General features: G+C 40.5%; 1 protein-coding gene across 1 annotated transcript in view; it reads left to right on the top strand.

Moving 5' to 3' along the window:
• Positions 1-25507, top strand: part of LOC147361932 (ATP-binding cassette sub-family C member 4-like) — a 153504-nt gene that overhangs the window by 73319 nt on the left and 54678 nt on the right. Inside the window, exons 20-21 of the mRNA XM_086330249.1 lie at positions 1980-2059; positions 21116-21266. Coding sequence (XP_086186375.1) covers positions 1980-2059; positions 21116-21266 — 231 coding nt within the window. The remainder of the gene's footprint in view (positions 1-1979; positions 2060-21115; positions 21267-25507) is intronic.

Genomic DNA, 25507 nt, shown 5'->3' with positions numbered 1-25507 from the left:
TTTCAAAAGTAGAATTTATAATAGATTATTTATGGTATCTTTGTTTCTGGAATGTGATGGCATGAAGAGAGAACCACACAGAGTGGTGTTACTTGTTACCAAGTTCAAGCTGGCTCTGCTCGCCTCAAAACGCTGATAAATCTTACAGACAATGTGTTAAGTCAAAGAATAATGACTTTATTTGGAAAACTGGCAGACTGGGAAGATGGCAGACTGATGTCTCAAAATAGCCATCTTATTGGGATCTGGATGCCTGGTTCTTTTATAGAACAGAGAGGAGAGGAGGTGAAGAAGTAAAGTCAAAAGGCCATTTATCTTGCACAATAAGAGGATATTTGTTCATTTTTTCTTTTCTGCAGCCATTCACATGTGGTGAGGGTCAGATTGTCTCCCTGTGAGCTGAAAAGAGCCACTTTAGTTTAACGTTCAGGCAGAGGGGCAGGGTTCCCTGACCAAAGCAATGACTAGCAATGGTCAAAGAAACAGATCCAGCATGGAGTCAAAATTGGCTCCTCCCTGTTACAGTTTCTTTGATATGCACCTCCCCTGTCTGGGGCCAGTGTCCTGTTCTTTGTCATCCTGAGTCTCCTCAGGGTTCACTACCCTTGCAGGGGTGGCTGCAGAGTCCTGATGGCTGCAGCATCTTTTATTTACTGATGTGACATTTTTAGTTTATGCCAGATATTTACCAGAAATTCCCATATTCTGTCCTGCAGACTTAAGGATATGCTATTATTGTGGATTCTGAGAAAGGAAATAAAGTCAATGATAAGTGATTCTTAGTCATTTAGTAATATTTCTGTTTTCCTGCCTACATTCTGGTGGTCTTCTTAGATGCTTATTCATAAGTCTGTGCTTGTCACATCTGGTACACCTCTGAAAATAGCGACTTATTATTGCAATAGTAAACTCACAACTTGGAAATGGCCAGAATCCAAAATTTCCCGAAATGTGAAGTACTGTTAGCCGATGGAGGGGAAAAAAAAATTAGAGAGAGGATATAATTATGTTTATTGTAGCAAGCATCACTTGGCAAAATTAATCTTGATAATTAAAGCAAAATTGGTATCACAATTAAGATTAACTTAGGTATTTTACAACTGTTTATTTACAGATTTAGCACTTGGAGTGAGCCTTAGACAGGATGGATCTAAAGCGAGGGAACTTTCTCAAATCCAGCAATTCTTCCTGATACTGACATAGGGTTCCCCCATTCTTTTAAAAATCAGGGCTAAGTTTCACTTCCCCACCCACTGCCATTTGGTGGTATTTTTGTTTCTCTTTAGGTATCACCCTATTTTGTCTTTCTTTTTACCACTGACATTGGCTTATTTCATATGAGTTTGTAATATATTAAACTTGTTGTTGTTTTTACCTCTAAGTCATGACCAACTCTTCTGTAGTCCCATGGACTGTAGCCTGCCAGGCTCCTCTGTCCATAGGATTTCCCAGGCAAGAATACTGGAGTAGGTTGCCATTTCCTTCTCTAAGGGATCTTCCTGACCCAGGGATTGAACCCCTGTCTCTTATATCTCCTGCATTGGCAGATGGATTCTTTAGCACTGAGTCCCTGGAGAAGCCCAATATATTAAATATTTAATACATGTACTTTATTTTTTTTAAGATTTATTCATTTATTTTTAGTTGCATTAGGTTTTTTACTTGCTGCACATGGGCTTTCTCTAGTTAACAGCAAGCAAGGGTTACTCTTCACTTCAGTGCCTGGGGTTCACATTGTGGTGGGTTTTTCTGTTGCAGAGCTCAGGCTCTAGGCACATGAGCTTCAGTAGTTGTGGCGCACAGGCTTAGTTTCTCTGCGGCATGTGGAATCTTCCTGGACCAGGGATTGAACCCGTGCCCCCTGCACTGGGAAGTCCCTAAATACATAGTCTTCAAAAATATTATTGTGATATGTGCATGAATTATTTCTCTTAAAGCTCCTGAGGTAATGAGTATTTTCTTGTATCTTGTTCTTGCAGGAAGAATTTTGAATCGTTTTTCCAAAGACATTGGGCATATGGATGACTTACTGCCCCTGATATTTCTTGATTTCATCCAGGTAATGTAACAGTCCTGTCAGAGTTTTCACAGGGAAGAGCAGAGTGCCTGTTTCTCAAGGCCTTCTCACAGGGGCTGAGGGTGAGCCTTTAAGCCTGGCAGTGTGTCCTGTTATCTTCAGTAAAGGCTGTGTTTGTGAGAAAGAGGTGCTGTTCTGATTGAGATCCTGAGTTAACATGAGTAACCCTTGGGGCAGGAGTGGCTACACAGTCACGTCAACGTTGGTCTGAAGCAGCGACGTGCTGGGTAAGTGGTTCTGCCTCTGCCTCCAAAGTGCCTGGCGTGGAATCCCTTTATTATGAGCACATTTCGTAATATAAAAATAACCACCTCTCATGGAAAGATAGCCTAGATTAATTAAATTATGCATTTTATTAGGCTTCCCAGGTGGCTCAGTTCAGTTCAGTTGCTCAGTTGTGTCCGACTCTTTGAGACCCCGTGAACCGCAGCACGCCACCAACTCCCTGTCCATCACCAACTCCCAGAGTTTACCCAAACTCTTGTCCAGTGAGTCAGTGATGCCATCCAACCATCTCATCCTCTGTCATCCCCTTCTCCTCCTGCCCTCAATCTTTCCCAGCATCAGAGTCTTTTCAAATGAGTCAGCTCTTCACATCAGGTGGCCAAAGTATTGGAGTTTCAGCTTCAACATCAGTCCTTCCAATGAACACCCAGGACTGATCTCCTTTAGAATGGACTGCTTGGATCTCCTTGCAGTCCAAGGGACTCTCAAGAGTCTTCTCCAACACCACAGTTCAAAAGCATCAATTCTGCCAATGCAGGAGATTCAAGAGACGTGGAATCAATCCCTGGGTTGGGAAGATGCCCTGGAGAAGGGAATGGCAACCCACTTCAGTATTCTTGCCTAGAAAATTCGTGGACAGAGGAGCCTGGTGAGCTGCCATCCATGGGGCTGCAAAGACTGAGACACAACTGAGCATGAGCATGATGCATTGTACTCCCACAGGGGACAGATATCTGCTGCACCGTTTTATTTGGATAAAGCCAGGTGTGGTTACTTGCGAAGAAAAGATTGGCTAAAAATACGGTGAAAATAATATTTTAATAAGGTCAGTGTTGTTTAGTTGCTAAGTTGTGTCCGACTCTTTTGTGACACCGTGGATGGCAGCCTGCCATGCTCCTCCATCCATGGGATTTCTCAGGCAAGAATACTGGAGTTGGTTGCCATTTCCTTGTCCAGGGAATCTTCCTAACCCTGAGATCAAACTCGTGTCTCCTGCATCTGCTGCATTGCAGGCAGATTCTTAGCACTGAGCCACCTGAGGAGTCCAAGAAGGACCATAGACAGCACCTTTAAAGACACAAAAGCTTTTAAGCCAGTAATTCGATTCCGGGATCAAAGTCATCTCAGAAAATGTCTTTTGTTTACGTAGGCAGTTTTTCTTTTTACAAGCTGATTGCTCTGTCTTAAGGTGTCTTTAAAAAGAGAGAGAGAGACTTACAGGAATATTTTCTATCTAGCCTCAGTTTGTCTGTGAACTTGAGGTCTAAGAAATAATGTTAGGTCATCTCAGCTCTCATTCTCACATTCAGTATTGTTGCTCTTATGGAGTGTTATGTTTTTTGTTTGTTTGTTTGTTTGTTTGTTTTCCCCTCTGTTATTTTGTCTACTTATCAGTGATTAAGCATGTGGGGAATTTACTTTTTCTTTCCAAGTGTTAATTTTGGAAACGAAATGCATTTATCAAAAGCTGCACAGAGAAATGCAGCAATGAACAGTGCAACAGTGTCCTACAGACAGTGCAGTCTGAGGGCAAGGCTTCCACTGTTACCAATGAGAACTGAGACTCGGAGGCAGAGGACTTTTACTACAAAGATGTCTGATTGTTTTTTTCTCTTCTGCAAACTTATTTTATAATTATGCCCTGCTGGGTTAAGCTACATAATTTACAAAATTAAGCTACATAAGCTAACCCCAGAAACAATTTTTCCCTAAAAACAGTGTCAGGTTTTGACAGTGATTGTAAATTACTTTGAAAGGATTTTGTGAAAGGTTCTGTTTCTTTGCTACAGCAAGCTAGGCCAAGGTTGGGTTTCCACCTTGTGCTTAGCATATGGTTAGTCATCATAATCAGAATTTGTCACATATTTTTGGATGGCATGTAGAGGGACAGAGGTAGATGCTACCTGATTTCAGCAGGAAATACTCTCATTAAAGAGAAGAGAAATTTCTAGTCTAGCTGATTTCCAGTCCTTCCCCTACCACTTGTAGTTCAATTATCTTGAAGTTTGCTGGAAGTGTCCTATAGTTCATTAGAAGTAAGAGTCTGCTCTTTGAGAGAGAGAACTGGGATGAGCATGGAGCCTGCGTATTCTTCACTGAGCAGGTAGCTAAATCCATGAGGATGGATAAGATTGCCCAGAGAGAGGAAAGCATTTTAGGAGCCCAGATCAGAAGCTTAAGAAAGCCCTGATATTCAGGGAGAAAGCAGAGAGAGAAGGGAAGTACTGAAGATGGATAATGAACAGCAAGGATGAGAGGAGGAAATATGGTGGAGACCCGAAGAAGGACAGATCTGTTCAGTGCAAATGAGGTGAGTCCACGGAAACTTGTTGGTGATTTGGAATCAGGAGGTGTCTGGTGACCCGAGGAGTTAAAGAGCAAAGGACTGCAAATCCAGGAGGTTTGGAGGGAGCTGAGGTGAAGACAGGGTGGAAAGAATTTGAATGAATCAGGAGAGAGGCCCATCTGGAATGCAGGGTCTGAGAAGCTCTTGCCTGTTGTTTGAGATTTTAGTTTCTGGGAGGGGAGTATGATTGGAGAATTTTCGCTCTCTTCCATCCTTCCCTTCAACAAATAAGGATTGAGGCCGGGAAGTACAGGGGTGAATCAGGCATGAAGCCCGCCCCTCATAGGTCTTCTCCCTCCCCAGGGAAGGAAGACATCCAGAGATTCACCCCTTGATGACTTTGGAATCCTATTTGTGGGAGCCCTGTGGAAGAAGTCCTGGAAGGCAAACTGGATGTGGAGGTTTGAGGCAGTTAGGGAACCTGGTCTAGGAGATGGCAGAGATTTGGAGGTGAGCTTTGATCCCAGATGAGAGGGAAAGGCCACTGTAGATGCTGGAAGCAGAGTTCCTGTGTGGGACCCAGGCTTTCTCTCTATGATCAGCTGAGAGGCTAGAAGGGAAGGGTCTGGAAGGGCATTGTTCAGCTGTGTTAGTGCACCAGTGTTCAAACTCATTTTTGATGATTTTGCTTATCCTTGATTTATTTGATAAACTTTAGAAGATTCTTGATCATTTTTATTTTTATTACTTAAAAAAAAAAAAGGAAGAGGAACCAGAGATCAAATTGCCAACATCTGCTGGGTCATGGAAAAAGCAAGAGAGTTCCAGAAAAACATCTATTTCTGCTTTGTTGACTATGCCAAAGCCTTTGACTGTGTGGATCACAATAAACCGTGGAAAATTCTGAAAGAGATGGGAATACCAGACCACCTGACCTGCCTCTTGAGAAACCTGTATGCAGGTCAGGAAACAACAGTTAGAACTGGACATGGAACAACAGACTGGTTCCAAACAGGAAAAGGAGTATGTCAAGGCTGTATATTGTCACCCTGCTTATTTAACTTATATGCAAAGTACATCATGAGAAATGCTGGGCTGGAAGAAGCACAAGCTGGAATCAAGATTGCCAAGAGAAATATCAATAACCTCAGATATACAGATGACACCACCCTTATGGCAGAAAGTGAAGAGGAACTCAAAAGCCTCTTGATGAAAGTGAAAGAGGAGAGTGGAAAATTTGGCTTAAAGCTCAACATTCAGAAAACTAAGATCATGGCCTCTGGTCCCATCACTTCATGGGAAATAGATGGGGAAACAGTGGAAACAGTGGCAGACTTTATTTTCTGGGGCTCCAAAATCACTGCACATGGTGACTGCAGCCATGAAATTAAAAGACGCTTACTCCTTGGAAAGAAAGTTATGACCAACCTAGATAGCATATTCAAAAGCAGAGACATTACTTTGCCAAAAAAAGGTCCGTCTAGTCAAGGCTATGGTTTTTCCAGTGGTCATGTATGGATGTGGGATTTGGACTGTGAAGAAAGCTGAGTGCCAAAGAATTGATGCTTTTGAACTGTGGTGTTGGAGAAGACTCTTGAGAGTCCCTTGGACTGAAAGGAGATCCAACCAGTCCATTCTAAAGGAGATCAGTCATGGGTGTTCTTTGGAATGACTGATGCTAAAGCTGAAACTCCAGTACTTTGGCCACCTCATGGGAAGAATTGACTCATTGGAAAAGACTCTGATGCTGGGAGGGATTGGGGGCAGGAGGAGAAGGGGACGACAGAGGATGAGATGGCTGGATGGCATCACCAACTCGATGGACGTGAGTCTGAGTGAACTCCAGGAGCTGGTGATGGACAGGGAGGCCTGGAGTGCTGCAATTCATGGGGTCGCAAAGAGTCAAACACAACTGAGTGACTAAACTGAACTGAACTGAACTGAAAGTGTTTATTCCATATACTTTCCCTCATCTAATTCCTTCTCATTCCCTTAAATGGTATTTCAGATAATTTATTTAATATTTTGTGATAGTGATGCCAAGTGTGGCTAAGGCAAACCCTGGACTCTGAGTAGTGGTCTACACTGCAGGACAATCCACCCTCTCAGGTGATGTCACTCAGAGACAACATTCCAATAGAGAAACAATCATGAGTTTGTGCACCATCCTGTACACTGACTCTCACAGCTACCAGCCTGTCCAGTCACATTATATAAGTGGTTGGGCAAATTGGAGTTGTTCACCATTTCAAAGGACGAAGGAAAGCAGCATAAAAATGTCAATTTATGTGGTGTGATTGCACCTGATAATCATTCATGATGTCAACAGCTTTAAAGTGCGTCAGTGCAGAGCCCCGCAGTCTACCTTTCCAAGCCCCCATCCCAGCTCTCCCTCTTACCATCTCTGCCCCACAAAGCCACACTCTCCTTTCTGTAAAATGGAGAAAGTAATACCCACTTCCTAATGTTTTGGGGAAGACAAAATGAAATTCATTTTAATTAATTTTTGCATAATATATAAATGCATGTTGAGCACTAAGTAATGGGTAACCATTTTAAAAATACCACATGTGTGTCTTAGGTAAGAGAAATAGTCTGATGACAGTGGTATTTGTTGTTGTTCAGTCGCTAAGTCATGTTCGACGTTTTGTGATTCTATGAACTGCAGCACGCCAGGCCTTCCTGTTCTTCCTTCAAGCTTCCTATTGGGAGTTTGCCCAAGTTCATTTCCATTGAGTCAGTGATGCCATCCAGCCATCTCATTCTCTGTCACCCTCTTCTCCTTTTGCCTTTGGCAAAGTGGCATTGCTGCTGCTGCTAAGTCGCTTCAGTAGTGTCCGACTCTGGGCAACTCAATGGACGGCAGCCCACCAGGCTCCCCCTTCCCTGGGATTCTCCAGGCAAGAACACTGGAGTGGGTTGCCATTTCCTTCTCCAATGCATGAAAGTGAAAAGTGAAATTGAAGTCACTCAGTCGTATCTGACTCTTCGAGAGCTCATGGGCTGCAGCCCACCAGGTTCCTCTGTCCATGGGATTTTCCAGGCAAGAGTACTGGAGTGGGGTGCCATTGCCTTCTCCAAAGTGGCATTATGTTGCATTAAATTTATTGTCAGAGACAGTTTCCAGGCCCATAAATATCTCATGAATTTGTATCACAGAGATTCTAGGATTGTAATCCTTGTAAATTTTGATGGACACTTTCTTATATAGACTCACAAAGTAAAAATCAGTTGTTTTCAAGATAGACCATTGAGCATTAAATATTTCAGAGTAATGTAATTTTCATACAATTTGCCAAAGTCCCAAATAACACTGAATAAGCAGTCTCAATTATCTACAATTCTTGTCATTGAAATCATCACCTCCAAGGAGTCTTCCTACTGGTAAAACAAGTGAAAATGAAGGTGAGATGTGGAAATTAGGTTTAGGCATTGTAATTTTCCACACACAAAAAAAAGTTTGGGACTGCTCTGAGCATGTGAACTTTCACACAGCTGCTCTCAGCAAAATACTGTAATTTATTGAGGAAAACTAAGTTGCAAAACGCTTATTCCCCACACATCCGTCATTCGGGGGCGGGGGGGGGGGAAATCAGCAGCTTGGCAGAGCTGAACTAGACTTCACGTCCTTTCATGGTCACAAAGGGCAAATGCCCTTGAGTCACCAATGGAGGCCGTGGTGGGAACACCAGGGACCGTGTCATTCCCTCCTCAGCACAAAAAGAATGCACTGACTGCAGTTGTATGAAGTAAAAATGCCCAAGAAAAAGAAAATGTGAATGTGGTCATTTCTTTCCAGAAAGGGGAGTGCAAAAGAACATGCCACTGCATCTGGATATTGAGAACTGTAGCCTGAGATTCAGTGTAATAGGTTATTATGGGTCACTTGCTTTTACAGCCTTTACTTGTCTCAGCACCACTGACCCTTGCATTTCATTGTGTGGAGATGTCAGGGAAAGTGTGTAGAGTATTGCAGCCTCTCCCACTGAATAATGAGTTTGTCATTTTGAGATTTCTGTGATGTGTTGATCACTTCCCCAACCGCTTCCTCAAATCCCCCTTGGGGATGTTTATTTTTAATATATATTTAATGCTAGTCCTTTGTGGATATTTTTTCTTTTTTAATTTTATTTTTTAACTTTGCAATATTGTATTGGTTTTGCCAAATATCAACATGAATCTGCCACAGGTATACATGTGTTCCCCATCCTGAACCCTCCTCCCTCCTCCTTCCCCGTACCATCCCTCTGGGTCGTCCCAGTGCACCAGCCCCAAGCTTCCAGTATCCTGCATCGAACCTGGACTGGCTACTCATTTCATATATGATATTATACATGTTTCAATGCCATGATATTTTCTTCCTGTCAGTGGCTTGCCATTTATATCCTTAGTGGAGGTCAAGGTTTAATTTTGATGAAGTCTAATGTTTACCTTTTTTTTTTATTTCTTTTGTAGTTGATGTTTTTTTTTAATTTTTAAACTTTACATAATTGTATTAGTTTTGCCAAATATCAAAATGAATCCGCCACAGGTATACATGTGTTCCCCATCCTGAACCCTCCTCCCTCCCCATACCATCCCTCTGGGTCATCCCAGTGCACTAGCCCCAAGCATCCAGTATCGTGCATCGAACCGTAGTTGATGTTTTTGTATCCTAAGAAATCTTTGGATACATCCTTAGGAGTGTGAAGATACTTTTCTGTGTTCTACCTTTTTGGATATTGATGCATCTTGCACTAATTTTTAAATGTGAAAGAGTAATTAGTGGTTGAGTTTTATTTTTTCCAATTATTCTGGACATATTTGTTAAACACTTTTATGCATTGAATTAAGGAAATCTGCATCTGTGTAATAGATTTTGTTCCTGAGTAGTTGCAGTTTATGCCAATATTTTGATCCTTATACCAATACTGCATTCTTAGTTACTGTACATTTTAACAAGAGATGAAACCCATAGTTTAAATTGTCTAACTTTGTGTTTCTTTGTCAAGTTTGCTTTGATCATTCTGGATTCTTTACTTTTATGTATCAATTTTAGAAATCTTTCAATTTGTTTTTAAATAAAAGCCTGAACATTTTATTAATGTTTCCTTTTAGCTATAGAATATTTTGAGAAATCTGAGTCTTAACAATGTTGGATCTGCAATTACGAATATTTGTCTCTCTCTGCTTATTTAGGTCTTCTTTAATTTTAGAAATATTTTGTAATTTTTGATGAGTCTGGCTAATGGTTTGTCAATTTTATTTATCCTTTCAAAGAACCAGCTTTTGGTTTTGTTGATTTTTGCTATGGTCTCTTTTGTTTCTTTTGCATTTATTTCTGCTCTAATTTTTAAGATTTCTTTCCTTCTACTAACCCTGGGGTTCTTCATTTCTTCCTTTTCTAGTTGCTTTAGGTGTAGAGTTAGGTTATTTATTTGACTTTTTTCTTGTTTCTGGAGGTGTGCCTGTATTGCTATGAACTTTCCCCTTAGGACTGCTTTTACCCTGTCCCACAGGTTTTGGGTTGTTGTGTTTTCATTTTCATTCGTTTCTATGCAAATTTTGATTTCTTTTTTGATTTCTTCTGTGATTTGTTGGTTATTCAGCAGCGTGCTGTTCAGCCTCCATATGTTGGAATTTTTAATAGTTTTTCTCCTGTAATTGAGATCTAATCTTACTGCATTGTGGTCAGAAAAAATGCTTGGAATGATTTCTATTTTTTTGAATTTACCAAGGCTAGCTTTATGGCCCAGGATGTGATCTATCCTGGAGAAGGTTCCATGTGTGCTTGAGAAAAAGGTGAAATTCATTGTTTTGGGATGAAATGTCCTATAGATATCAATTAGGTCTAACTGGTCTATTGTATCGTTTAAAGTTTGTGTTTCCTTGTTAATTTTCTGTTTAGTTGATCTATCCATAGGTGTAAGTGGGGTATTACAGTCTCCTACTATTATTGTGTTATTGTTAATTTCTCCTTTCATACTTGTTAGCATTTGTCTTACGTACTGTGGTGCTCCCGTGTTGGGTGCATATATATTTATAATTGTTATATCTTCTTCTTGAATTGATCCTTTGATCATTATGTAGTGACCTTCTTTGTCTCTCTTCACAGCCTTTGTTTTAAAGTCTATTTTATCTGATATGAGTATTGCTACTCCTGCTTTCTTTTGGTCCCTATTTGCATGGAAAATCTTTTTCCAGCCCTTCACTTTCAGTCTGTATGTGTCCCCTGTTTTGAGGTGGGTCTCTTGTAGACAACATATGTAGGGGTCTTATTTTTGTATCCATTCAGCCAGTCTTTGTCTTTTGGTTGGGGCATTCAACCCATTTACGTTTAAGGTAATTACTGATAAGTATGATCCCGACTCATCAAGAAACAAAGGGAGAAAAATCAAATCAACAAAATTAGAAATGAAAATGGAGAGATCACAACAGACAACACAGAAATACAAAGGATCATAAGAGACTACTATCAACAATTATATGCCAATAAAATGGACAACGTGGAAGAAATGGACAAATTCTTAGAAAAGTACAACTTTCCAAAACTCGACCAGGAAGAAATAGAAAATCTTAACAGACCCATCACAAGCATGGAAATTGAAACTGTAATCAAAAATCTTCCAGCAAACAAAAGCCCCGGTCCAGACGGCTTCACAGCTGAATTCTACCAAAAATTTAGAGAAGAGCTGACACCTATCCTGCTCAAACTCTTCCAAAAAATTGCAGAGGAAGGTAAACTTCCAAACTCATTCTATGAGGCCACCATCACCCTAATACCAAAACCTGACAAAGATCCCACAAAAAAAGAAAACTACAGGCCAATATCACTGATGAACATAGATGCAAAAATCCTTAACAAAATTCTAGCAACCAGAATCCAACAACACATTAAAAAGATCATACACCATTATCAAGTGGGCTTTATCCCAGGGATGCAAGGATTCTTCAATATCTGCAAATCAATCAATGTAATACACCACATTAACAAATTGAAAAATAAAAACCATATGATTATTTCACTAGATGCAGAGAAAGCCTTTGACAAAATTCAACATCCATTTATGATAAAAACTCTCCAGAAAGCAGGAATAGAAGGAACATACCTCAACATAATAAAAGCTATATATGACAAACCCACAGCAAACATTATCCTCAATGGTGAAAAATTGAAAGCATTTCCTCTAAAGTCAGGAACAAGACAAGGGTGCCCACTTTCACCATTACTATTCAACATAGTTTTGGAAGTTTTGGCCACAGCAATCAGAGCAGAAAAAGAAATAAAAGGAATCCAAATTGGAAAAGAAGAAGTAAATCTCTCACTATTTGCAGATGACATGATCCTCTACATAGAAAACCCTAAAGATTCCACCAGAAAATTACTAGAACTAATCAATGACTATAGTAAAGTTGCAGTATATAAAATCAACACACAGAAATCCCTTGCATTCCTATACACTAATAATGAGAAAACAGAAAGAGAAATTAAGGAAACAATTCCATTCACCATTGCAACGGAAAGAATAAAATACTTAGGAATATATCTACCTAAAGAAACTAAAGACCTATATATAGAAAACTATAAAACACTGGTGAAAGAAACCAAAGAGGACACTAATAGATGGAGAAATATACCATGTTCATGGATTGGAAGAATCAATATAGTGAAAATGAGTATACTACCCAAAGCAATTTATAGATTCAACGCAATCCCTATCAAGCTACCAACAGTATTCTTCACAGAGCTAGAACAAATAATTTCACAATTTGTATGGAAATACAAAAAACCTCGAATAGCCAAAGCGATCTTGAGAAAGAAGAATGGAACTGGAGGAATCAACATACCTGACTTCAGGCTCTACTACACAGCCACAGTTATCAAGACAGTATGGTACTGGCACAAAGACAGAAATATTGATCAATGGAATAAAATAGAAAGCCCAGAGATAAATCCACGCACATATGGACACCTTATCTTTGACAAAGGAGGCAAGAATATACAATGGATTAAAGACAATCTCTTTAACAAGTGGTGCTGGGAAATCTGGTCAACCACTTGTAAAAGAATGAAACTAGAACACTTTCTAACACCATACACAAAAATAAACTCAAAATGGATTAAAGATCTAAATGTAAGACCAGAAACTATAAAACTCCTAGAGGAGAACATAGGCAAAACACTCTCTGACATACATCACAGCAGGATCCTCTATGACCCACCTCCCAGAATATTGGAAATAAAAGCAAAAATAAACAAATGGGACCTAATTAACCTTAAAAGCTTCTGCACATCAAAGGAAACTATTAGCAAGGTGAAAAGACAGCCTTCAGAATGGGAGAAAATAATAGCAAATGAAGCAACTGACAAACAACTAATCTCAAAAATATACAGGCAACTCCTACAGCTCAACTCCAGAAAAATAAACAACCCAATCAAAAAATGGGCCAAAGAACTAAATAGACATTTCTCCAAAGAAGACATACAGATGGCTAACAAACACATGAAAAGATGCTCAACATCACTCATTATCAGAGAAATGCAAATCAAAACCACTATGAGGTACCATTTCACACCAGTCAGAATGGCTGCAATCCAAAAGTCTACAAATAATAAATGCTGGAGAGGGTGTGGAGAAAAGGGAACCCTCTTACACTGTTGGTGGGAATGTAAACTAGTACAGCCACTATGGAGAACAGTGTGGAGATTCCTTAAAAAACTGGAAATAGAACTGCCTTATGATCCAGCAATCCCTCTGCTGGGCATACACACTGAGGAAACCAGAAGGGAAAGAGACACGTGTACCCTAATGTTCATCACAGCACTGTTTATAATAGCCAGGACATGGAAGCAACCTAGATGTCCATCAGCAGATGAATGGATAAGAAAGTAGTGGTACATATACACAATGGAGTATTACTCAGCCATTAAAAAGAATACATTTGAATCAGTTCTAATGAGGTGGATGAAACTGGAGCCTATTATACAGAGTGAAGTAAGCCAGAAGGAAAAACATCAATACAGTATACTAACGCATATATATGGAATTTAGAAATATGGTAACAATAACCCGGTGTACGAGACAGCAAAAGAGACACTGATGTATAGAACAGTCTTATGGACTCTGCGGGAGAGGGAGAGGGTGGGAAGATTTGAGAGAATGACATTGAAACATGTAAAATATCATGTAAGGAACGAGTTGCCAGTCCAGGTTCGATACACGATACTGGATGCTTGGGGCTGGTGCACTGGGACGACCCAGAGGGATGGTATGGGGAGGGAGGAGGGAGGAGGGTTCAGGATGGGGAACACATGTATACCTGTGGCAGATTCATTTTGATATTTGTCAAAACTAATACAATTATGTAAAGTTTAAAAATAAAATAAAATAAAAAAAAACTGAAAAAAAAAGAGAAATATTTTGTAATTTTTAGTATAGACATCTTACATGTCTCTGGTTAAATTTATTCATGCATATTTGTTTTTCATAGTATTGTTGGATTGTCTTTTTAAATTATTTATTCATTTATTTTGGATGCACTGGGCCTTCTTTGCTATGTATGGGCTTTCTCTAGTTGCGGTGGCAGGTGGTGACTAGGTGCTATGGGTGCACTTCTCATTTTGGTGGCTTTTCCTATTGCAGAGCATGGGCTCTAGGGCACATGGTTTTCAGTAATTCTGGCACATGGGCTCGGTAGGTGCAGCCATTTGGTTCTAGAGCCTGGGCTCAGTGACTGTGGCACATGGGCTTAGCTGCTCTGCACATGTGGATTCTTCCCAAACCAGGGATCAATCCCATGTTCCCTGCACTGGCAGGTGGATTCTTAACCAGTTGGACCACTAGGAAGCCTTGTTTCTGATACTATTATTCACTTGCTGTTGCTAGTTTATAGAAATATAGCTGATTTATTTGTGAATTAACTTTACATTTCCTGGAGTCAATAGTGGTATGTTTTTTATTTTTTTTAATTCTATAGGATTTTGTCCATATGCAATCATGTCAGCTGTAAATAATGGCAGTTTTGTATCTTCATTTCCAATATCTATGACTTCTATTTCCTTTTCTTGACTTGTTGTGGCTAGAGTTTCCAGTTAGTTAAAGAGAATCAGTTAGATAAGATAATCTTGTATTCTTAGGGCAAAATCTTTCAGTAATTTTTCATTACAAATAATATTAATTGCAATTTTTTAGGTAGGTATCTGTTATCAGATTGAAAATGTTTCTTTTAATTTCTCAATTGTCAAGAATTTTACTTTTTTTAAAAAATGAGGAAGAGGTAAGGAATTTTAACAAATATTTCTTCTACATCTCTTCAGCTGGTCATACACTTATTTATCTTTACTGTTTTAATGTGAATTATGGTGATTGGTATTTGAAAGTTAAGCTTAACATTCCTGGAAAAGAGTTTACTTGGTCATAATGTAGCATCTTTTTTTCTGTATTGCTGTATGTAGTTTGTCAAGAATTTCTGGACCTGTTGTTCATGAAGGATATTGGTCTATAATTTGCTTTACTTAAAATATTTTGTCAGCTTTTGTTATCAGAAGTATGTCAGTCAGTTCAGTCGCTCAGTCATGTCCGACTCTTTGCGACCCCATGTACTGCAGCACGCCAGGCTTCCCTGTCCATCACCAACTCCTGGAGCTTACTCAAATTCATGTCAATCGAGTCAGTGATGCTATCCAACCATCTCATCCTCTGTCATCCCTTTCTCCTCCTGCCTTCAATCTTTCCCAGTATCAGGGTCTTCTCTAATGAGTCAGCGCTTTGCATCAGGTGGCCAAAGTATTGGAGTTTCAGCTTCAACATCATTCCTTCCAATGAATATTCAGGACTGATTTCCTTCAGGATGGACTGGTTGGATCTCCTTGCAGTCTAAGGGACTCTCAAGAGTCTTCTCCAACACCACAGTTCAAAAGCATCAATTCTTATGTATCCTCATGGAAATACATGGGAAATATTTCCATTTTTAATGGTCAGTTTAATGTCAGCTTGACGAGACTACATTCCTTAGTTATTCAGTCAAAAGGTGATCTGTGTGTTGCTCTGTAGGTATTTTGTAGATATGATTGAAGTCCATAAATAGTTGATTTTAAGTAGGGACAAAGCCTCCCTGAAATAAAAAGAAATTCTGCTTGTAGAGAACAGTATCAGCTCCTGCCTGAGGGTTCCAACCTGTCCTTTGTAACAGGCGACCCTGAGTATTTTGGACTTGCCCAGTCAAGTTAGATTGTGGAATATTACCCTTTTTATATTGCTAGATTCAGTTCATTGGTATGTCGTTTAATATTCCAGGACAGTTTGGTTTGCAATTTTTCTTTCTTTTAATGTCTTTATCTGGTTTTTATATCATGATAATGCTGGACCCTGGAAAAGTACTGGGAAAAGTTTGGTAAAACTTTTCTGCACAGTGTTTTTGTGAAGGCCTCTGGACTTACAGTCTTTTCTTTGAGAAATTTAAAAATTATGTATTCAGGGAATTCCCTGGTAGTCCAGGGGTCACGACTTGGTGCTTTCACTTCTGCGGGCCTGGGTTTGATTGCTGGTAGGAAAACTAAGATCCCACAAGCTGCACGGAATGGCCAAAACAATAAAATAAAGTAAAATTTAAAAAAAAAGGATTCAAATTCTTAAATCAATATGTAGTTATTATGATTTTCTATATCATTGTTAGTTTTATATGTCATTTTTTAAGACATTTGTCCTTTACATTAAAATTTAAAAGTTTATCTGCACAATGTTTATTATAGTCTCTTTGTAATGCTTATGGTATCTTTTGTGTTAAAATTAAAGCTGAAGTGTTAGTTCCTCAGTCATTTTGTAACCCCATGGACTGTAACCTGTCAAGCTCCTCTGTCCATGGGATTCTCCAGGCAAGAATACTGGTATAGGTTACTATTCCTTTTCCAGGAGATCTTCCCAACCCAGGGATCAAATGTGGATCTCCCCTATTGCAAGCAGATTCTTTACCATCTGAGCCACCAGGGAAGCCCAATCTTTTGTGTTATCCTCTTTTAATTCATGTGAATTGTAAATTTTCTCTTTTTTTTTTTTCTTTTGCATTTTGTGGTGATTTCAAAGAACCACGCTTTGTGTTTGTTGATTTTCCTGCTTAGAAGTTAGTTTTCTTTTTCATTCAGGTCTTTTGTCATTTAGTTGCTCAATTATGCCTGACTTTTTGTGACCTCATGGACTGCAGCACTCAAGGCTTGCCTCTCCTTCAGTATCTCCCAGAGTTTGTTCAAACTCGTGTCCATTGAGTTGATGATGCCATCCAACCATCTCATCCTCAGTCTCTCCCTTCTACTCCTGCCTTCAGTCTTTCCCAGCATCAAGGTGTTTTCCAATGAGTCAGCACTTCACATCAGGTGGCCAAAGTATTGGAGCTTCAGCATCCAGTCTTTCCAGTGAATAATCACCATTGATTTCCTTTGAGATTGACTGGTTTGATCTCTTTGCTGTACCAGGGACTCTCAAGAGTCTATTTTTTTTCTATTTTCATTCTTCTGTATACTTTAATATGCTGTTTTTTTCTTTTATTTATGAGATGGATTTCAAAACCCTTGATTTTAGCTTTTTTTAAAGACTTTTTTCTTTTTTAAAAATTATTTTAATTTTATTGGAATATGGTTGATTTACAATGTTGTATTTGTTTCAGATGTACAGCAAAGTGATTTAGTTATACATGTACCTATATTCATTCTTTCTTAGGTTCTTTTCTCATATAGGTTATCACAGAATGTTAAATAGATTTCCCTGTGATATACTTTTATAGTGCTCTTCTTTTTAAGGTGTACCATGATAAATTATAAAATAAGAGGACTCCAGTCTTAAATTTTGTAATATCGTTGAACTCTGACAAAAGTGGAAAGGAAACTATTGATCAGTGAGGTACACTAAACATGAAGGAAGAGATACACCATGTTTCCCTAAAGCTTCCTATTGTGCTGGTTAGCAAACTGTGAACCAAACCCCACTAATCACTCTTCAGTGGAGTTAGCTATGACTCTAAGTTGGGAGTGAATTGAAGGATATCCAGGTCCCAGAGCTTATGTGCTTGTGAAAAGACCCAAGGCAGTCAAATAAGGGATGAAGAATGTGATTAACATATCCCAAGCAAAGGCCAGGTTTAGAAAAGCTTAGTCTTAGGGTTTGTACGTGGATGTGTATGCTTGTTAGTCACTCAGTTGTGTACGATTCTTTGCAGCCTCATGGACTAAACTGCCAGCCTCCTCTGTCCATGGAATTCTCCAGGCAAGAATAATGGAGTGGTGTGCCATTCTTTTTTCTAGGGGATCTTCCCAGCCCAGGGATTTTCTGTGAATTTTTCTGAATTATGAAAAATCACCATTTTCTCTCAAGTGAAAGATTTCATCTAAGAATTTTTTATTTGATTATGTGGATTCATAGACTTTGGATAGAATTTCCCAAATGGTGTAGTCCAAATGGGAAATATATAAAAATAATGATTCTCCTTATCTGGGGAATATCAGGACTTGGGTCATTTGCTTCTGGGTCAACATACTTCTTTCTATATACCCATCACTGTCTCTGTTCCATAGTCTGACAGAGGTGCAGAAGCACATGCCGTGGTGATGTGGTCCATCAGATGGGCCTGGAATCCAACCAGGTGGGGGTAACTGTGTGTGTAGCTTGAATTGGGCTTTTTGGCATTTCTGAGAATGTAGGAGAAAGAAATGAGGTTGGCTACAAGGAAGGGATTTATTGTGTGTTTATTGTACACTAGGATCTTTTGTTTCCTTCTTCAGATGTTAACTTCTTGCTTAGATACTATTTTCATCTTCTACAAACTTCTATAAAGGGTTTAAGATGGCTGGCAATAAAAGATTCACAAATGTACATAAATATAAAAGTAAAAGTTCTCAGTCATGTCCAACTCTTTGGGACCCCATGGACTGTAGCCTGCCAGGCTCCTCGGTCCATGGGATTTTCCAGGCAGGAATACTGGAGTGGGTTGCCCATCCCTTCTCCAGGGGATCTTCCAAACCCAGGGATCAAACCTGGGTCTCCTGCATTACAGGCAGATTCTTTACCATCTGAGCCACTTGGGAAACCAATATGTTGTGTGTGTGTGTGTGTGTGTGTGTGTATGTATAATAAAGCTGTTAGAGGCACCCTCTTTGAATTGCTTTAGAATTTAGGGCCATGAAATCTGAACCTAACTCCAGAGTTTCTGAGAGCATTAGTAATGGGTCTTCAGTGGGTACCTAAGGAAAAAGCATTGGCACAGCTTCCATGGAGCCCTTCATTTTGATCTCACCTCTGCTTCCTAGGCTATGTGCCAGGCTGGGTTAGTCATAAAAGGCCCTCACCTGGAGTGGTTTAGTCACTCAGTCTTGTCTGACTTTTTTTGACCCCATGGACTCTAGCATGCCAGATTCCTCTGTCCATGGGATGTTCCAGGCAAGAATACTGGAGTCAGTTGCCATTTCCTTCTCCAGGGGAACTTCCTGACCCAGGGACCAAACCTGGGTCTCCTGCATAGCAGTCAGATTCTTTAATGACTGATCCACCAGGGAAGCCACCTGGGGAGAGCCAGATTATTGAAACGGATGAATGTTGTTCATCAAATTATGCAAGTCTGCTAAAAACCAGTAATTTGGGTTTTCTTCTTTTAATAATTAACACTTTAGGTGTAGTTTTTTGTTTTTGACAAAAAACAATGGCAAGCCAAGTGACCTAAAGGCTAGACATAGAAGGAGCTGGAAGGACCCCTCCCTATGAACATGAAGGTTGTAGCCTGGTAGGATGCACAGTCAAGCCAGTGGCTGAAAGAAATTGTTTTCTGTAGGTCTAATAGGAGGGCGGTCAGACAGCCCTACTTTTCTCCACTTATGATTAGCATTTATTCCTTCAGAACTCCATGCTCTTCACTCTGAGTTTTCTTTTGATACCACAGCAGAGACAGGGAGAAACAGGAAAGCACATGGGTCTCCATCCAGATCATGCAGTTTGGTTCCCAAGGGCTCCTGGCCACAGAGTCACAGTTCTGGTTGGTTGTTCCTCCTGCCTGCAGCTGTGGCTCTGGGATTCCCTGAGCACAAACTGCTCCTCTCCTTCTCCAGGATAAGCAATACCTTACTGGGAAACTTTAGGACAACCACTTACCCTCCCAACTTCATTATTTCTTATCTGTAAAGAATATCCAGTGTTAACTCAGATGAGCATCTCAACCTTCTCATCCCAGCTCCTTTTTGGTCAAAATTTCCATTAACTGTGATTACTGCCTGCAAATCATTCATGCCATTCTTTATATTTGTTAAACAAGCCTATAAAATCAGTCATAAGTCTTAGAATTTTCTAAAAATATTCAGGTATTCTTCCCTGTGTTTCCCCATCCCCCTGTGCAGATCACCATGGATTTGTATCCACCTGAGATCATAAACTTCAGAGGCCTTGGTCAAAACTGGGTGAATCTGCTAGTCCCTACCACCTCACCCGACTTTCATAGCAGGCAGACACTAAGTGTTGATTGCATTCTTATTGCCTGATACTGTCCCCCAGAGTATCATCATACTTTTCCTGATAAAGATGGATGCTTAAATCAGCATCAACCAATGATTTCATTTTCTATTCTACCTGATATCTTTTTTAGACCTAGATCATTTCCTAAGAGAAAATCATCTCAGGGGATAATGTGATGATTAAGAGAATATTCATGGAACCCAACACAGGGCCTTACACACAGTACACACATTGTAAATGGAATCTGGTGTTGTTATAATAGTTAATCTTTGGAATGGTCATTTTAAATACTTAGTATAATGACAGAAAGATGGTTGTATGTTGGAGGCAAGCTTAAATATGTAATAATGGCTCATGACATGGGGTTCCCAGCTCCGTGACTTAGGCTTTGCAGTTTCCATCAAGTTACTTTTCCTTTCGCTGTGCCTCACTGTCTCCATTTGTAAAATTAGATAATACTGTTACTAGATACGTTACACTGAATTTGTAATTGCTGCTGCTGCTGCTAAGTCGCTGCAGTCGTGTCTGACTCTGTGCAACCCCATAGACGGCAGCCCACCAGGCTCCCCCATCCCTGGGATTCTCCAGGCAAGAACACTGGAGTGGGTTGCCATTCCCTTCTCCAATGCATGAAAGTGAAAAGTGAAAGTGATTAACCACTTCTTTATCCCTACATGGATAGCTGAAGCAACTGGATTCCTCATCTGTAATGCTTGCTCACTCCTTTCTCTAGTAACACCTGCTGACTCCTGATAGTTTGAGATGCAGCTCCTACTCTCTGAGCCTCAAATAGTCTCATCTGTTAAAAATAATAATTCCTGCCTCAAAGGGCTACTGAGTGTATCACAAGAGCTGATACCTAGAAAGTTCTTATCAGAGTGTTTGGTGCATGCGATAAACATCATGAGGACCACCTATACTTCTATTTCTTTGGAAGGGAAAGCATTCCCTGCTGTTTCAACAAGTTTCAAGGAAAGGAGTTTTATCCTAACAAATCAATAAAATTTATCTTTGAAAAGTATCCTTGACATGAAAGCCTCTGTATTTTCGCTATTTCAGACATTTCTACTTGTGATTGGTGTGGTGGGCGTGATGGTGGCTGCAATTCCTTGGACTGCTATACCTGTGATTCCCCTTGGCATCATTTTCTTTTTTCTTCGGCGATATTTCTTAGAGACATCACGAGATGTGAAACGCCTGGAATGTACAAGTGAGTACCAGGGCTCTCAGGTTGGGATGGCAGTGCAGTCTATCTTCCATTTATGCCTCAATTAACCAGACCCCTGAAACTCTGCAGACTGTTCTATGGGATTTCTCACTGTTAACATTAGGTGATTGAAAGTTATGGCCCCTGAGAGTAGGTTTGGCCCTTAAGGCAAATGGAGCTGGCAGCGGGTCAGCTGCCCTTTGCATTTTATCCCAAGGAGGATGGATGTGAGCACCATGAGGACAGGAACCATTTCTGTCTTGTTCATGACCTATGTCCTAACACAGAGTATCCACTCTGTTAATACTATTATTGAAAGTATTTAATCATGTTGGAACTAATGTAGAAGGAAAATAGAGAATTGTTCTTCAAAAGAAAGCTGAGCACTGAAGAATTGATGCTTTTGAACCGTGGTGTCGGAGAGAAGACTCTTGAGAGTCCCTTGGACTGCAAAGAAATCTAACCAGGCCATCCTAAAGGAGATCAGTCCTGAGTGTTCATTGGAAGGACTGATGTTGGAGCTGAAACTCCAATACTTTGGCCACCTGATATGAATAGCTGACTCATTTGAAAAGACCCTGATGCTGGGAAAGATTGAAGGCGGGAGGAGAAGGGGATGATAGAGGATGAGATGGTTGGATGGCATCACTGACTCAATGGACATGAGTTTGGGTAAACTCTGGGAATTGGTGATAGGCAGGGAGGCCTGGCGTGCTGTGGTTCATGGAGTCACAAAGAGTCAGACACGACTGAGCGACTGAACTGAACTGAACTGAAAGTTACCAGAAATGACAAGGAAAGGAAAAGATTAGGGAAAGGAAAGGAGACCTCAGGAAATATATGTTAAAAGTGATATATTTGAAAAAAAAAAATTCTTTCACATGTTCTAGTAAGTTGCAGTTGTTAAAAGTATTGGAAATTGTGTGTTAGTTGCTTAATCATGTCTGACTCTTTGAGACTGCATGGTTTGTAGCCCACCAGGCTCTTCTGTCCATGGAATTCCCCAGGCAAGAATACTGGAGTGGATAGCCATTCCCTTCTCCAGAGGATCTTCCTGGCCCAGGGGTTGAACCCAGCTCTCCTGCATTGCTGGTGGACTCTGATATCTAAGCCACCAGGGGAGCCCTATTGAAAAGATAAGCCCTTTTATTTTCAGGTCTGCTCTTTGCCATTTTCAGTATTTGGGGTGATAACCACACTGTTTGAAAGCTGAGTGGGGAAGAATTGATGCTTTTGAACTATGGTGTTGGAGAAGACTCTTGAGAGTCCCTTGGACTGCATGGAGATCCAACCAGTCCATCCTAAAGGAGATCAGTCCTGGGTGTTCACTGGTAGGACTGATTCTGAAGCGTTTGAAACTCCAATACTTTGGCCACCTGATGTGGAGAGCTGACTCATTTGAAAAGACCTTGATGCTGGGAAAGATTGAGGGCAGGAGGAGAAGGGGACAACAGAGGATGAGATGGTTGAATGGCATCACCGACTCAATGAACATGGGTTTGGGTGGACTCCGCGAGTTGGTGATGGACAGGGAGGGCTGGCGTGCTGCGGTTCATGGGGTCACACAGAGTCTGACACAACTGAGCGACTGAACTGAATTGAACCACACTGTTTGTGTTCCCCTTTCTCAAAGCTATTCATAGAAATGATGCTGAAAATAATCCCCTAGGAGAACTCAGGAGGGGGATCGGTTCAGTATGTATTTAGTTGATAACTCCATTCACCTTCCGAGTTTTAGAATAATGGGGAACAGAGGCATCCTTGGTGGTCCTGTGGTTAAGACTCTGTGCTTCCACTGTGGGGGCAACCAGTTTAGTCCTGGTTGGGAAACCACATTCTGCAAGGTGCAGCAAAAAACAGAATAATGGGGAACACATTTTATGATTCATTAGTCTATTCTACAGGTAATCACAGATGATGGAATAATCAAATTTTTCTCTTATTATTGCACACATTTCATCAGTATTAAAACAAAAATAAGGAAAATAGATTGTTATGTATTTTTAAAAGTTATAAAAATAACCAAAAAATAAAGAGAGGATATGTTTGCATCAGAGACCTCAACCGTGAATAATTATTGGAGATTAATACCAACTTAACCTTCTAGAAACCAAGCCAAGAACAGACGTGTGTTGAGTCTCATGCTTCTCTGTATCTACTAAGTGGAAAAAAATCTCAGTTCATCCAGTCAGAGGAGTTTTATTGTGGCATTTGTATGTTTTGTTTTTAATAATAAACACTTGAAGTACTTACCTTTATTTGCAAAAAGAATAGTGATCATCAGTTTCATAAAATCTGTAGAAGACATTTTCACTCATCAAGAGAAGCAGCTAACGTCCTGTGAGGTCGAGTTTGGCGAGGTGTTTGGATGGATGGGGAGCAGTAGAGTCCAGGTGTGTGTGCAGTTCTACCTATATGACTCAGTGGGATGGTAGGACCTGGGGAGGCAGAAGAGGAAGTGATGAGCTCCATCCAGTCTTCTGTGTAGACAGGGTTCAGACGTTTTATGGTTTGAGAGCACTCATGAGATGGAGTCATTCAATAGTCTTGTCACAAAGCAGGTTCTCTGGCACATTGAGAGAGAGGTTGTTCCAGAAAGAATATTTGACAGAATTTTTGCATGGGGCAAGGGCTATTTCCCATTCACATGGAAGTGGAGAAATGGGCTCCTTCTGAGGCTTTTGTCAAGAAGCAGTACACGATTTTCTCAGTATTTGATCTGGAGAGTCTGAGAACTTTGGCACCATCACTGTGGATTATTTGGATTTTTTGCACCGAGTAGGCTGAAACAAGTTAAGTTCAGTTCATTTCAGTGGCTCAGACATGTCCGACTCTTTGCGACCCCATAAATTGCAGCACGACAGGCGTCCCTGTCCATCACCAACTCCAGGAGTTCACTCAAACTCACGTCCATCGAGTTGGTGATGCCATCCAGCCATCTCATCCTCTGTCGTCCCCTTCTCCTTCTGCCCCCAATCCCTCCCAGCATCAGAGTCTTTTCCAATGAGTCAACTCTTTGCATGAGGTGGCCAAAGTACTGGAGTTTCAGCTTTAGCATCATTCCTTCCAAAGAACACACAGGGCTGATCTCCTTTAGAATGGACTGGTTGGATCTCCTTGCAGTCCAAGGGACTCTCAAGAGTCTTCTCCAACACCACAGTCCAAACACATCAATTCTTTGGTGCTTAGCTTTCTTCACAGTCCAACTCTTACATCCATACATGACTACTGGAAAAACCATAGCCTTGACTAGACGGACCTTTGTTGGCAAAGTAATGTCTCTGCTTTTTAATATGCTATCTAAGTTGGTCATAGCTTTCCTTCCAGGGAGTAAGCGTCTTTTAATTTCATGGCTGCAGTCACCATCTGCAGTGATTTTGGAGCCCAGAAAAATAAAGTCAGCCACTGTTTCCACTGTTTCCCCATCTATTTCCCATGAAGTGATGGGATCAGATGCCATGATCTTCGTTTTCTGAATGTTGAGCTTTGAGCCAACTTTTTCACTCTCCTCTTTCACTGTCATCAAGAGGCTTTTTAGTTCCTCTTCACTTTCTTCCATAAGGGTGGTGTCATCTGCATATCTGAGGTTATTGATATTTCTCTTGGCAATCTTGATTCCAGCTTGTGCTTCATCCAGCCCAGCATTTTTCATGATGTACTCTGCATAGAAGTTAAATAAGCAGGGTGACAATATACAGCCTTGATGTACTCCTTTTCCTGTTTGGAACCAGTCAGTTGTTCCATGTCCAGTTCTAAGTGTTGCTTCCTGACCTGCATACAGGTTTCTCAAGAGGCAGGTCAGGTGGTCTGGTATTCCTATCTCTTTCAGAATTTTCCACAGTTTATTGTGATCCACAAAATCAAAGGCTTTGGAATATATAGTCAATAAAACAAGTTAGACAATACATTTAATCCAGGTACCCCATCCTGCATACCTCAGATAACCATATGCGGTAGCCAGTTGATTAGAATGTTTATGTTCTCTATCTAGGTGGTGGTGGTGGTTGTGTTCAATCCTCAGTCGTGTCTGACTCTTTGACCCCAGGGACTACATGCAGCATGGCAGGCTTCTCTGTCCTTCACCATCTCCCAGAGTTTGCTCAAACTCATCATGTCCATTGAGTTGGTGATGCCATCCAACCATCTCATCCTATGGCTGAGTGGATTGTCACCTGGCCCCTAGCCCATGCTGTCCTCCCCCAGCCGAGGGTCTCCCATTCTCTCTGAGCCCCAGTGTCTCACAG

Source organism: Bos grunniens, chromosome 12 (assembly GCF_055505025.1).
Source record: "Bos grunniens cultivar Pamir isolate PY7600 chromosome 12, Bosgru_T2T1.0, whole genome shotgun sequence".
In the NCBI taxonomy this organism is placed as follows: domain Eukaryota; kingdom Metazoa; phylum Chordata; class Mammalia; order Artiodactyla; family Bovidae; genus Bos; species Bos grunniens.
Note: the sequence above shows the minus strand (reverse complement) of the source record. Positions and strands in the feature narration are given on the sequence as shown.